Source organism: Colobus angolensis, unplaced genomic scaffold (assembly GCF_000951035.1).
Source record: "Colobus angolensis palliatus isolate OR3802 unplaced genomic scaffold, Cang.pa_1.0 Scaffold62, whole genome shotgun sequence".
Classification (NCBI taxonomy): Eukaryota; Metazoa; Chordata; class Mammalia; order Primates; family Cercopithecidae; genus Colobus; species Colobus angolensis.
The window spans coordinates 325,225-340,971 of NW_012119821.1; the positions used below are offsets into that span (position 1 = coordinate 325,225).

At 42.7% G+C, this 15,747-nt stretch overlaps 1 protein-coding gene across 2 annotated transcripts in view; it reads right to left on the reverse strand.

The window, feature by feature from the left end:
• MCC (mutated in colorectal cancers) overlaps nt 1-15,747 on the reverse strand; it is a 471,854-nt gene that overhangs the window by 124,379 nt on the left and 331,728 nt on the right. For both annotated transcript variants that reach the window (XM_011963646.1, XM_011963647.1), the window contains one exon: nt 2,611-2,724. In XM_011963646.1, coding sequence (XP_011819036.1) covers nt 2,611-2,724 — 114 coding nt within the window. The remainder of the gene's footprint in view (nt 1-2,610; nt 2,725-15,747) is intronic.

The following is a 15,747-nucleotide window of genomic DNA, read 5'->3' on the forward strand; positions in this document are numbered from 1 at the left end:
CATTATCCTCTTACCATCCTGTGTAAAAGCTGTCTTTGTAGGTTTAAATTTTAATAAATACCTTTCTGGTCACTTTTTAAAATCCAAGACTGCTGTACATGCCAGCTTCTAATTAAATGCATTCACAATTTTCTTTCTTTAAACAAATTCTCATCAATAAGAATTGGTAATGATGGCTGGCTTTGGGTGGGGTGTAAATTAGAAAATAGTCACCACCATTTTGTTGTTTTTAAATATAAAAACAACTATTTTCTCTTACAAAAACACTGTAAAACAAAAAAAGCACTAAAAAAGTTTCCGTTCAGAGACCACCACTGAAATATTCTAATGCTTTCTAGTTTTTTCTATCACAATTTTATTATTTTTATAATCAGAGGGAAAATATTTTAAGTAACATTTTCATCTAAGTAAAAACTGAAAATTTTTGTCATATATAACATCCTATAGTGAGAAAAGGCATGGGTGGCCTTGCTGAGCTACTCATTTATCTTTGGGTAATCAAGTTAATCTTCAGATGCCCGTCAAATGTGAACGTGGATGATCTTAAATACAGAGAATCTTTTCCCTCTACTCAAACAGTCTTTGATTATGAGACATGAAAGTTTCCAAAAATTTTCCATAGGTCATTCTGGAAAAACGGCTATAGCAGCCTGGTATTAAAATTTCTCTGCATTCCCACATAAAAATAAACAAAGCACTTACACAGTAAAGCCCAAAGCTTGGAGACAAGGTAGGCTATTGAAAAACAAAATACAAGCAGGTAGGAATAAACCAACATCATCCACAAGATCTGAGTGGCATCAGCATGGGGAAAATCAGAGGGAAACAAGGTTGATGTATCTGAGAACTGGAAAACCCCTAAAAAACCAAAAGGAATTCACAGGAAAGTAAGGATGCCCAACTGGAGAACAGTAGCTACAACTAGTAGGGGTTTTGCCTGACCAGAGAGTCAGTGCAAGGGGCCCACAGTAAAATTTGAAGAGGCTAACGTAGGCTAGTCCCTGTGAACTTTGGAGACTGCCCCTGCCTTCCAGGAAGAGAAACTGCTGGGAGTGGAAACAAAATTGAACAGGATGGGAATAACAGAGACAAAGGAAAGAAAAGGGCCAGATAAAAGCAGGTAAAAGGAACAGAGTCAGATAGTGACAGAAAGCAGGCTGCCATTTTTGACAAGAAAACAACAGAAGGCTAGGTTCTAAACACTTTAGAAAGCCATTTCTAAATTTCTAAAAGCCATTTCTAAACTTTCAGAACTCCTGCAAGTTCAAGGAAATTATTTTTCACATGAAAATGAAAAACAGAAAGATACTGACGTCAAATCCCATACAAAGTTATACAAAACAAGGGCAGAACATCCTTATAAACCATAAAAGCATGCCACAACACATACCAAAAACAAAATCCCCCAAACAAAAACACTCCAGATAATAGCCTACTATTTCAAAATAAACTAAAAGACATGAGACAGAAAAGAACATTAGGAATTAGAAAAATTCAGAAGTGAGAAAAGAGTTAGAAATAAAATGAAAATGCATTTCAGAAATGATGACTACACTAGAAGTCAAAAAAGAAAGGCTAAAAACAACATATAATGCCCCAAGAGAAAAGGAAGAGAAAAAATTAAGTTAAAAAAGATTGAAGATATTTAAGATAGTAACAGATAAAGATAGGCAAAGATGATGTAACCTACAAATGATAGATGTCCTTAAAAAATCAAAGCAAAGGAAGAAAATTAATATTAACAAGGTAATTAAAAGGCCAGGCACGATGGCTCATGCCTGTAATCCCAGCACTTTAGAAGGCCAAGGCAAGAGGATCACTTGAGCTCAGCAGTTCAAGACCAGCCCGGACAACGTGGCAAAACCCCATCTCTACAGAAAACACAAAAAATTAGTTGGTAGACCTAGCTACTTGGGAGGCTGTGGTGTGAGGACAGATTCAGCATGGGAAGCTGAGGCTGCAGTGAGTCATGATCGTGCCACCACACTCCAGCTTGGGTGACAGAGCAAGACTCTGCCTCAAAAAAAAAAAAAAAAAAAGGTAGCCATCTGGAAGGGATCCCTCGGTAGGCACCTTGGACTTTGTAGCTTCTGGAACTGTGAGAAATAAATGTTGTTTAAGCCACAAATCTATGGTATTTGTTACAGCAGCCAGAGTAGACCAAGACAGAGTATTTGCTGATAAAGCGGTAATACGTTTTGTGGGAATTTCTGTACCCATGTTTCATCTTAAAATTAAATATTAAAAAGGGCCGGGCGTGGTGGTTCAAGCCTGTAATCCCAGCACTGTGGGAGGCCGAGACGGGCAGATCACGAGGTCAGGAGATCGAGACCATCCTGGCGAACCCGGTGAAACCCCGTCTCTACTAAAAAAATACAAAAAAATTAGCCGGGCGTGGTGGCGGGCGCCTGTAGTCCCAGCTACTCGGGAGGCTGAGGCAGGAGAATGGCGTAAACCCAGGAGGCGGAGCTTGCAGTGAGCTGAGATCCGGCCACTGCACTCCAGCCTGGGCGACAGAGCGAGACTCCGTCTCAAAAAAAAAAAAAAAAAAAATTAAATATTAAAAAGAATTTAACAAAACAAAAACAAAAACCTTTCCAGATGCCTTACCTGTGCCTTGGCCAATTTCTTTTCCAGAAGGTCCCGTTCCCTCTCTGTTTGCTGGAGACGTTTATTAAGTTCCACTATATCTCCCTTTAGTGATGCCAGGGCTGCCGAATGGAGCTGTGGTGACAGAAAGGAGGAGATTATTGTAGCAAAGATGCATTTCCTTCCCTTCATTCCCGCAACTAGCATAACCAAATAAAAAGCCTATCATCCAAAAAGCAACACTTTTGAGAATGAAGGTAAGTGTGACCTTACCTTCATTACCTTCTTGCAGACAACAGACATAAATCAGGTGTGCTACCAGCAAGCTGGGTTACATGGTCACCCTAAATATTATGTGTGGGCCATGGGACCTAATTTTGGATGGTCTAATCAGGCCAGAGAACAAAACTTCTCTTTCCAATGGCTTTCCCCAAGTTACTCACTGAGGATGAGCATGACAGCTGAAGTGGAGCTGCCTGACTCTTATCATGAGATGCAAGAAAATGCAGAACCACATTAATTTTCACCTTCAGAAAATACGAAAGCTGAATAGGGCAATTTGGTTTTTTGGAATCCAGTCATCTAAATTGCTGCATGTATGACAGCCAGACAGGGACTGAGTATTAAGGGAAAAAAAAAAAAAAAAAAAAAAGCAGCAGAGCTCATTTTTCAGATGGTCTCCTTGTACAGTTGACCCATTTATTTTCTTGTTGGTTCTTCCCTCCTCTTTGCCTCCCCACTTCCCCCGAGAGGCTGTACTGGCCAGATGCTTCTTATGTGCTAGCAGGCCCTCTTTCAGGAGCATCACCAGAACTCTGACAAATGATGCTGTGAAAAGACAAATGAAGGAGCAACTGAGGTATCTTTCCCCAGCCATTTCTCTGGTTTAACTGAAGTAGAAAGAATGTTCTTCAACAGATTAATAGGAGGCCCCACGTACATCCAGAATCTCAATCTGTCCAACTTTCAAGTTCTAAAGACTGGACTTTGGCTGCACACACACCCACCACACGTGCGCCTCCTGTGACTTTTCAGGCTGACGGATGGAACTTTTTTTTTTTTTTTTTTTAAGACGGAGTCTCGCTCTGTGGCCCAGGTTGGAGTGCAGTGGCCGGATCTCAGCTCACTGCAAGCTCCGCCTCCCGGGTTCACGCCATTCTCCTGCCTCAGCCTCCCGAGTAGCGGGGACTACAGGTGCCCGCCACCTCGCCCGGCTAGTTTTTTGTATTTTTAGTAGAGACGGGGTTTCACCGTGTTCGCCAGGATGGTCTCGATCTCCTGACCTCGTGATCCGCCCGTCTCGGCCTCCCAAAGTGCTGGGATTACAGGCTTGAGCCACCACGCCCGGCAGGATGGAACTATTTTTAAGACCTGTTCAACACACTGGTCCCAAAGCAACACCCTGAAACCTCCTTTGAAACCTTGAAACTTTCCATTCCAGGTGGAGCTTAGACTATCCCCTCGCTGAATTCCATACTACATTTGGGTGAACAACTGGAATCAGAACAAACCATCCCCTGGCTTTATAGGCTTTCTGTAGTCTTTGCCAAGAAGAAGTTCAAGTAAGAAGTGAGCAAATACATTTGATCTTTAAAGACGGACACAGGACAACGGTACATAACTCAACTTTGAAGATTCTCATTTGAGGCTTAGAAAAATGTGCTTTTCTGCAACCTGCACTCCACACACAGCATGTTGGCTGACAGGCTTTGGGGTGAGGGTGGGGTGGGTGGTGAGTGAGGGAGAAGCAGATACAAGGTAGAGTGTGGGGTTTCAAAGCAGTTGTTTTTGTTAGACTCTAATAGCAGTAAATGTGACTTCACTTAATTGCATTGGAGCAGCAAACCAACAGATCAATAGCTGATTTGAAACCAGGAATGCTTAAGATTAAAAAAAGAAAATGTCAAGCAATCTGGTAGTATTTGTCTTCTGATGTACGGCTAGGGCGGCTTGGAAAAGGTCACTGTGGGTTTCAGATACAACGTTTTGTGTGAAGACTTCTCAGTACAAATACCACAGTGTTCCCATTGTATAATCTCTTTGAGATTGGTTTGTTTGGTGGAGAGGGAACAAATTCACTCTCTTTGATGGTTGCTTGCCCCCTCAGCCTCTGAACTGTCAGTCTGAGGATTTTCCTTCAGCATCTGACACTGTGGCATGTTACACTATTATACCAACTCTTGAGAGAGGATTTGCCACCTCACCTCCGGCGAGAAGGATAAAATACGTGAGAGCTGACATGTTCTTTAAGAAATTGAGGAGTGGGGATAAGGATCCCAGCTCTGTGAGCCTAAACTTGCTTCCTTCCTCGTTATATCTCCCCTCCTACTTCTGGGGAAAAGGGCTGCTTGGAGGGGTTAAGGGAAGCCCAGAGGGAAAAGCGGAGAGAATGCTGCATGCTCCCCCATGGACTCGATAAGCTGGGCCAGATGGAGACACACAGAGTACTTACTTCCATCACAGACTTGGAAGAGGGGTCCAGGATGGGTCACTGTCATGGGGGAGAGCACCAGGCTTGGAGTGATAATACCTTCTGGCCTACCAGCTCTCCAGATTTCCAGGAAGAGCTGTCAGATGCCCACTGGGGGCAGGTCCCTTCACTTCTCTGGATGGAACGTGCCTATGCATGAGGTGAGAATAGATTCCTTGAGAATCTCATGAATGCAATGGACCCTTCTACCAGGGCAGAGATGAGTTTGGGATGCATGCATATTTTCCACCCAGTTATGGTGATGACACACTCTGGAATCTATCTATGGGCCCCTCAATAAGAAACATCTGGACTTGATGTCAGCTCTGTGACCCCACATCAGTTTCAGAGACTGTCTCATGCGTCATCATCACAGATGTCTGAGTGGGGAAAGAACCTTGGTACGATGTCCCCCACTTCACAACTGCAGGTGAGGATCTGGAATCCAGAGTCTGACTCGCTTACTCAAGGTCTCATAGTCAGCTGAGCACCAGGGCCAAGGCCACAGCACTCTTTTCTGGCTCCGTGGTGTTGTACGTGACAGAAGTCTTCAGTTTTTTACTTGGATGAAAATGTTACTTAACATATCTTCTCTGATTATAAAAGTTCTAAAATTGTGACAGAAAAATAAACCAGAAAGAGCATTCTCATATTTTAGTGATGGGCTTTGGGTGGTTTTAAGCTGTTTTTTGTTTGGGTACTTTTTGTTTAATGAGCATTTTTTCCTAAAAGAAGTTATGTTTGTATTAAAGACAAGATAAAATAAAGTGACTGCTTTCTGGACATGCAGGCTGTAGCGTAAATATTGTACAGGGTTATTTTGCTTCCTTGCTGCAGTCTGTCTGTCCACCAGCTATTCTGATAGAAGGAAAAACTGTAACAATGAGGTAGAAGAAAACATGTCTCTTACTGTTACTGACAATTACTCGGCAGAGGCTACAACTAGAGAGAGCAGAAGATGGAGTGGGAGAAGTCACCAACCAGCCACAAGCCACACCGCCTAGAATCGGCTGACAGACCACTCCCTGACCTCCTGGATTGAGTAGGAGAGGAGAGGAGTGGACTTCCCACCACAAGTTTGAGTGCTGGACACTCAATCTCTGTGTGTTTGAGTTCAGTGGCACTCCCTGTCCCACTGCATCACCAACTCATCAAAAGCTGACGTAACCTCCCTTCTTTTGGGGTTTCACCACTCTCTGGCAGAGTTGGTGGCATCCCTGAAATTCAAAAGCTAGAGTGTTTGTGAGTGATGCTACATGAGGGAATTTGTGTAGCTGTGTGTCGGCAAGCACGAAAAACTTAGTTTAGAGGTCCTTCTAGGCAGTTAAATCTTTTTTACTGAAATATAATATTTATACATATTTATGGGGTACATGTGATATTTTGATGCATGCATACAATGTGTAATGATCAAATCAGGATATTTAAAATAATCATCACCACAAACATTTTTCATTTCTTTGTGCTAGGAACATTTCAAATTTCTTCTAGCTGTTCCGAAATAGACATTATTGCCAGCTATAGTCACCCTACTGTGCTACCAAACACCCAGAGTTATTTCTTCTAACAGCATGTTTGTACCCATTAACCAACCTCTCTATTCCTCCCTCCCCCACTATCCTCACGTTCTTCCCCACCTCTGGTATCTATCATTCTATTCTCTATCTCTGTGAGATCAACTTTTTTAGCACCCACCTGAGTAAGAACATGTGATATTTGTCTTTCTGTGCCTGGCTTATTTCACTTAATGACCTCCAGTTCTGTCCACATTGCTGCAGATGACAGGATTTCATTCTTTATCATGGCTGAATAACATTCCACTGTGCATATGTACCACACTCTCTATACCCATTTATCTGATGATGCGCACTTAGGCCAACTCCGTATCTTGGCTTTTGTAAACTGTGCTGCAATAAACATGGGGATACAGGTGTTCCTGTAATAAGCTGATTTTCTTTCCTTTGAACAAATACCCAAGTAGTGGAATTGGATCATATGGTAGTTCTATTTTTAGGGTTTTTTTTTAGGAACCTCCACACTGTTTTCCATAATGGTTGTCCTAATTTACATTCCCACCAACAGTGTATAAGAGTGCCTCCGGGTAATTTTTAAAAGGACTGACAGCAGGTTTAAATCTCGGAAAGATAAATGTACTAAAGCAACCAAAATTGTCAAGTATGTATAAATGGGAAATTATATTTATGCCCATTTTTGGGATCCCTTTAATCACATTCTGGTTTCTCAAATGGCCTCTAACTTGAGTGAGAGATTCAGAAATACGAACTACGAAGTATGATGAAAAGAAAATGTTCCATGAACCAAAGAGAAAGAAAATACATGCTGTTTGGAGTCTGTGCTAGAGTCTTCCTCAACACATATTTCTCTTCATCCTCAGGAGTCAGATGCTGATTTTTCGCTGGCCATATTGCTGCTCAGCTAAAACATCCCAGTTCCCATCCTTCAGTGCAGTTGGAGCTAGGTACAGCCACGTGACAAAGTTCTGGCCAGCGCGATGTAAGCAGAAATACTGTGCCAGAGATACGGGAAAATCTTTTTGAGAGGCCACACCCTTTTTCCTTTCGTCCATCCTTGCTGTTTCCTACCTTATGTGATGGATGGAGCTATAGCAGCCATCCTGTGCTACAAAGCTGAGATTCTAGGGAGCAGAAAGGTGCCTGAGTCCCTAGCAACTTTGTGGAGCCACTCTACCGGCTTTGGACTGCCTAACCCCAGACTTCTGTTACAGAGCTGCAAGAAACAAACCTCTGTTGTACCAAGTGCTGTAAGCTGAGAGTTTCTGCCAAATGAAGCTGATCTCATCCTAATTCACAGAATCAGATAAACCTGGGTTCAAATCTTATCCATCCCACTTGTTGGTGGACTGTCCTTGCACAATTTAATCCCTTTTGTTGTAGGGCCGAGTGAAGACAAATGATGGCATCCAGAAAGCCACTCGCATGGTGGTTGGAACCAGGTAAGCACTCAACAAACGGGTTTGTTTGAAGTCAACAACCTTCTCAGGCAGACCAAGCCCCGTCAGAGGTGCTGGGGACACTCAGACTAGGAAAACAGTCCTGTCCTGGAGAAGCATATCACCTGGTGGATAGCACAGGACTGAGAAGCCAAGAGCTGCATTGCCAGATTCTGCTGAAATCCTAAGGCTTAAGTTGCTGACAGCCAGGGCTGTTAGTTCTCTGTGAAATTTTAACATGAGGCCTAAACGAGGTTGGATAGGACCCTGGCACTTCGTATACAAATCTGGACCTAGTGCATGAAGGATATAGATCCATACATTCCTCACATTTCTGGAGATAAAATGCCCTAATTCCCTAGGCTGTTTTGAGCCCTGCTTCACATTCATTTTACCGTGTGTATCCAAACGAAACTAAACCACCTGGACATTTGGCTGCAAGCTGTCAAAATGGTTATTTTTGGATAAAACATAACTTGAGTAAAATAATTTCACTGTTCAACTGACTGTAAGGACAAGCCCTCTTAGCCTCTGAGAGGAAAGGTGAGCGGCCCCGCCGGGCCCAGGTGAGAAGTGAGCAGTGCCCTCATGACAGACTCTCCCAGGGGTTTCTTCTCTGCTAAGTGGACAGATGTCTACTCCGTTACATATCTGCTGTGTGACAAAAGGCTTCACACTTCATAAGGTGTCCCTGAACTCTGCAGTCCACTGACTCTGATGAGAGCCCCTCCAGGAGTGTCCCTGTGTATTTCTGGTTATTAGGTGCGTCTGCATTTTGCTACCCCAGGCAATAAACACAGCAGACAAGCCTGCACTACCCAGGGCACACGGCGCTCTCCAGGCACCATGTCCCCTGACCTTCATCACAGCAGGACTCTGTGGCCTCAGGGCAAGCAGTGCTTCCCGATTTGCTGAGGGGCGGCTGTTTTTCCCATGAAACACAGTTGGTAAAAGGAATACAGGATTTGAATAAAATGTGGGGAGCCTAGATCCATTTTTCTGGGACTTCAGTCTGCGCTTTGAACGGCACTGTCTTCAAAGGGCCCAAAGGCTTCTGCAGCCACAGCTGAGGCAGAGGGAATGAGTTCATCCCCACAGGCCCTATCTAGATACAAGGCTGCTGAGGCACCTCATGCTGCTGAGGGCTGGGCCAGTTTTCCCGGCTTTGTTGGGAAATGAGTTCATCTGGGGTAAACTGTGCTTGTCCTCTCTTTCTCCTTAACTTGGTCTGGCTACTTGAGGTGCTCGTTGCCAGCACCTCAACACTCACTGCCAGCGTGCCTCTATTGCCTTCCCACTGAGTAATGACAGGAGTTACAGTGGCCCCCCCACTTAATGGAGGGAGATCTGCTCCAAGACCCGCAGTGGACGCCTGAAACCTCAGTTAGTACTGAACTCTATATGATATGCTATGTTTTTTCCTATACATACAAAGCTATGATAAAGCTGAATTCATAGTCAGAGATTCACAATAATAGAACAGACCAATTATTAACAACATGCCAGCATTGCTGCTCTTATGCTTCGGGCCATCATGATGTAAAATAAGGATGACTTGAACACACGCACTGTGATGCCATGACATTTGAGGTGACAACCCAGCTGGCCAATGAGTGGCGGGCACAAACAGTGCAGATCTGCTGGACAAAGGAAGGAGCCTTTCCCCAGGTGGAACAAAGCAGCCCAGCATGCAAATGCATCAGGCTACTCACGACAGCACGCAATTTCAAACCTGCCAATTGTTTATTTTTGGAATTTTCCACTTAATATTTTCAGACTGCACTTGACTGCAAGTAACTGACACCATGGGTACAGGGGGACTACTGTACTATTCTGTCTTTCTGGCTGAGCCACTCGCTTTCCAGATACAAAGTATGCACAATTTTTGCTTATGTTTTAGTGATGACAGTGGGTAGTGCCAACTTCTCTCATCCAGTGACCTCTTCATCAAAGGGGAAGAAATGAGAACTCAATTTCACTGAACACATATTTTTGGCAGGTTCCACACTGCATGCTTCATACACTTTACCTGTTCCATCAGCTGCAGAGGAAAGGCAGTGTCAAATCCCAATGCCAAAATCTGGGAATATTCTTGAGAATTCCAGGCTACCGGGCAGTAATCATGAAAGTAATAATATTAATAGTTACTGTTTGCTGAAAACTTATGGACATCAGGGGCTTTGGCTAGGCACATTACATGCCATATCTTATGTAACCATCACCACAATGCTGTGAGATAGATGTTATTACCTCCTCCTGGCAAACAAGGAAACCAAGGCACAGAAGAGAGGTAGAGAATCAGCCCAAGTGAAGAAAACTAATAAACACTAGGTTGGTGCAAAAGTAATTGCAATGGCAAAAACCGCAATTACTTTTGCACCAACCTAATAGTACAGGGGATAATAACACACGAGGAGTCTGTGCTCAAATCTTCTCCACTATGTGCATCGCTGGCACCTCCAACTCAACATGCCACAGCTCTCCCTTGCCCGAGGGATGCGTAAACCTGCTTGTGTCCATGTATGTGGGTGCGTGTGTTGGGGGGGTGGCGTGGATGTGGGACAGAGGTGAGGTGTGTGCACAGGCAGGGCTGGAGACATGGGAGAAGCAGGGGGGTGGCAGGGCAAGTCCTCCAATGTAGTGATGAAGCTTAGGGATCAGCTTGGTATAAATTTGGGTGATTGTCTCTGTCCTTTCTGTGCTTTTTCATCCTCTGTGGAAGGGTTTGTATCGGATTATCTCTAAGATTCTTCTGGTTTTAAACTTGTAAGCGTGCATGTCTGACATGTTCACCTGTCCAAGCACCTGAGTTCTGCGCTATGGGCTTTGCATATTTTATTTGTCCGCTGGTCCCAGAAAGAATCTGCTGAAGCTCAAACATTTAAGGAAGCTTCACTCCACACAGAACTGTTCAGCCAAGATCTTTTCCCTAAAAATGGAATGAGTTCTCATAATCACACATCGTCTTCCCACTGGCAAGGGAATTTGAGAACATCTAGTCCAATTCCTTCATTGTCGAGAAATGAAACTAAGACGCAGAGAGATTCAAGGTTCATCAAATTCAGATTTCCTGGTTCCCTGTCCAGAGGCTACCTCTCTCCCAACGGCAATCCAAGAGCTCGTGGGTAGGTCCCAGCTATCCTTGGAGACAGCAAGAAACATCTGCATATGAAAAAGCAGCCTCATTCAGCTTCCCCTCCAAGACTCCACACCCAGGTGTTCTAATTTGGATAAAGAACAAAATGCCTGGCAAAAGAGCAGTGTTCCCTGCTAGATGGACACCACCAGGGCTGTTCGGTGACTTCTAGGACTGCAACATTCCTCTTTACTGCTGGAATTCCAGCTAGGGACACCTGCTATGTAATATTTCAAGAAATGCTGCTCATAGCCTTGGAAGTTAAAACTCATTAAATATAATCTACAAGATGTCTCACTGCATGCAAATCACTTGTGTGTGCCCTAGATCAACTAAGAAAGCAGCAGTTTTTCATCTTTCATTTTAGCTGACAATTTCATTGAGAGGTCATTGACCCCTGAATTATTTCTTAAACCTCAGCCGAAATTGAGTTGCTCAAAACAGCATTCAAAGGCCCCTTCAATACGGCAGCACTGGGAGACCATTTATATGAGAAAGATTAACCCTACCCAAGGATGGCTGATATAGGGAACAGCGCCAGATCACAAAGCTGGCCCAGGTACTCACTGTGAAAGCTGTCATACTGGTCCCTAGGACCCACTTAAAGTCACACCTTCCCTTCTTCAAATAAATGGTTAGGAAATGGCTCCCAAGGCAGGGAGGTGTCTGAGACTGACAATCAGCTTTGAAGATGACCCTCAATCCCATCCCATCTGTAAACATCTGCTCCTCTGAAAATAAGTCCCATCATAGTTTTTACTGGCTAACACAACTGCTTGCTATGTGCTAGATTGCTATACTCAGCACATAACATGCATTTTCTCAACTATTCTTCACATAGCTTTATGAGAATGGGTACTGCTGTTATCTCCAATTTAACGAGGTAGGAATTGAGACTTAGAGGTTAAGTAACTTGTCAAGCTAGTAAGTAACAGAGCTAGAATGAAAGCCCAGGTCTTTGTAACCCCAGGGTCTTGTTCCTAACTACCATGTCCCATGCTTTGCAACAGAGTATCATAGCACTTCTGAGATCCTTGCAAATACCCATGAAACTGTTGAGAAGAAAAGACCTCAGAGGGTTATTCTGTTAAGAGAGGAAAGCAGAATTAGCACTGTTAGCATGGGGGATACAGAGGTATTCATTCTGTAAAACTTTAAACATTTTGAGAAACAGAAGACCCTTCAGCTGGTATCACACCCAGGAAGAAATCAGTGAAAAATCAATCTCCAGCTATTTCCACATTCTATGTGGGAAAGTTAAAGAGGACATAATTGTAGTAGAGGTAGAAAAAAAGCCCTTACAAACACCTAACTTTGCTGCTTAAAGAGTACAGAGAAGGAAGGTTATTACCTTCAACTGTTGGGATCTTTAAAAATTAAAAATCTAAATAGAAGGATATTTTATATACCTTGTAAAAATTTCCCATACAAATATTGTAAGACAATAGTAGCTACAAAAAATAAGTTAGTATTTTCCACTAAAAAATCCTAACTTGTAGTAATATTCGTTTTCAAGGGAAACGAAAATTATGTGGTTATACAAGGGTTTTTGGAAAGAAACACAGACAAAATAAAGACACTGCACTAAGCTGGCTGCACCAACTTAAATTTCAAGGTGGGTTGCATCCTAATGACACATCATGAAGGAGATGAAGATGTAACAAACAATTAAATCCAGCTAATCAGAGGACATGAATATTTCAGTGCATGCTAAATACTGATGTGATCCCCCAGGCGGAAACTCCCACAGAGAATTCTATGAACATGAATAAAAGGGTTTTCTGACAAGGTCTGCATTGTTCATAAATTTTTATATTGATCCAGTTTAGCAGGTATTGAATTCCCCATTCTAGAGAAACCAAGTACCTTTAATGGTGAAACACTCAATAAACTCCACAGATCAGGAAAGGCCAAAGTATTTTTACAGCAGTGGTTGAAGTGCTTTGAAGAGGCCCTAGATTTTAATGGATTAAGGACAATACTTTTTGATTGGGAAAGCAAATGGAGGTTTAGATTCACGTGTGTGTGTGTGTCTACATATACCCATACACACATATACATACAATTACCAACATATACACATACAGAGTATATATAAAACTCAAGGCACATGCTTCCAGACTTTTAAAGTGTAAGAGTTAGCCAAGATGTCAGCTATTTAGATATTCAATACGATTATTTTTAAATGTATTCCCATCTTTTAAAAGATACTTTAATATGCATTATTTCATTTAAAGAAAATCAGTTTTAAAATGCTTGATGCCACGGCATGCTCCGTTTCAGGGAAAGTCTAGGCAGGCCGTGGCTTGTCTTGCCTCACCACAGGGCTGCTGACGGATGGGCCATTTACCGCTTGCTGGTACATCTAATCCAAAGCACCAGGAGAGGACAGGGGAGACACATTTCAAATCTGCTTTGCGTTCCCTCTCTGATGGGGCCCTGCTGACTGCTTCAGAGAACAGTGTGTTTAGATAGAAAGAAGGAAAGGCTTTTAGGTCTGAATCTTCTTTCCTTTCCAAATCACTCTAACACAGCCAACAGTAGTCCCAACTTGGATCACTTTGTTCCCATTCCCAGAAAATGAAGAAAATGAGAAAGAGATTAGGTAGAAAGAAAACAATATGGAAAAACAATTTCATGGTTAAGGACATAGGCTTTGTAAAAATGCAAAAACAAAATACCCTAGACTTGAGTATTAGTTCAGCCTTGGGTAACTCATTCAACTTTTCTAAGCTTCAGTCTACTCATCTTTAAAATGGGAACAACACCCACTCATTCTAGTTGAGATGATTAGATGAAATATTTCAGGCAAATCACTTAACCACAACGTCAGCTGGCAGAGTGTTAGTCACAAGGATCATTGTAATCTTTTTTTTTTTTCTTCCCTGAGACACGGTCTCTGTCTGTCACTCAGGTTAGAATGCAGTGGCAAGAACACGACTCACTGCAGCCTCGACCTCCCAGGCTCAAGTCATTTTCCCGCCTCAGCTTCTCCAGTAGTTGGGACCACAGTCGGGCACCACCATGTCCAATGAATTTTGTTGTTGTTATCGTAGAGACGGGGTATCACCATGTTGCCCGGGATGGTCTCAAACTCCTGGACTTAAGTGAGTCACCCACCTCAGCCTCCCAAAGTGCTGGGATTACAAGCTAGAGCCACTGTGCCTTGGTCCACTGCCACCTTACTGACCACAATTATCATATGCCACCATTTCTGCCCGCTAAAAAGTGTCGAAATAAAATCAGGCTTTGAAAACAGTGGTACGTTACTCTCCTATCTCTTTTTCACAAGTCCTGATTAAGCAATCAGAACAATTCAATACATTGGAGCCTAGATCACATTAATCAGAGTAATCTAGACTCTGCCTTTCAACATGCGTAACTGAATCAGCTGCTCCCTGCACCCAGGCTGGGCCAGGAGGTAACCGGCAAACACATTCACCCCAAACAGCCTGGAAACTGGAGTAGCCTCATGCCCACTTTGCGCCCTCTGCCTCCTCTTACCTATTCAGGTAAGAGACAGTTGAGAACCAAACGGGACATACATAATGACCCCAAAATCGATTTCCATAAACACGCAGCTCAGCAGTACAAAAGAGAGGGCCAAAGAAGTTACTGTGAGCAAGGACACACACAGATGACAAAGGTTACCTATTCATGAGAGAAAATCAAAAATAGTAAGTTTCTGAATAAATTGTGTGGCAGGCATAGAATACTAAGTTGTCACCAAAACAGAGAAATATATAATTAACTTGGCAATCATTATTTCCCACATGTATGACTCATTTCCTAAGCTCTTTCATGTTGGTTTCCAATTGTCCCCCACAGACCACCCATTCTCCCCCATCCACTTTCTCTTTCTTCCTTTTTTTCATAATCCTTACTATGACCTGACATCATATCCTAACATTTTTTGTTGTTGTTGACTCACTGCCTCCATAAAATTATGAGTTCCAAGAAGGCAGGGATGTCAAGAGGCTGGGGAAATAGCTCATGAACAAGAAGAACTGTGCCTGGCACATGGTAGAATTTCATGCACTATTTGCTGAATGGGTAAAGTTAGCAAATTAGAAAATACAGATAAAAGAACATTATCCTTGCCTCTTCCCACCACCACTATGAGATGATATCACCTGCAAATACCCGTCAGACATTTCTGTATGTGTAACACTTAAGATAGTTTATGCAAAACAATTTTTAATATAGTACTATTTTTGGCCACAATATCTAACTAGAAAGAAGTCCAAAAATACATGTACCAAAATGTTAACAGCATCCCCAGGTAATCTCTGTGTAGTGTGATTACAAATGGTTTTTTTCCTTAGGTTTATTGTATTTTTTCTATAATAAACACATATTGGTATTATACAATTTTTAAGTGTTTTCTTGACGCTATTTACAAAGTCTTATGAAGAATACAAATAGGTACTCCTTGCTCTCAACAAGCTCCCAGTGTACTCAGAGAGATAAACCAAGGATTTTCCAAATCTAGGAGTTGGAAAGATCATTAACTGTCCTCTTATCCAATAGTCTAGCCAGTGCCAGAATTCTGTCTACAGTGTTGCCCGCAGGTGGTCACTA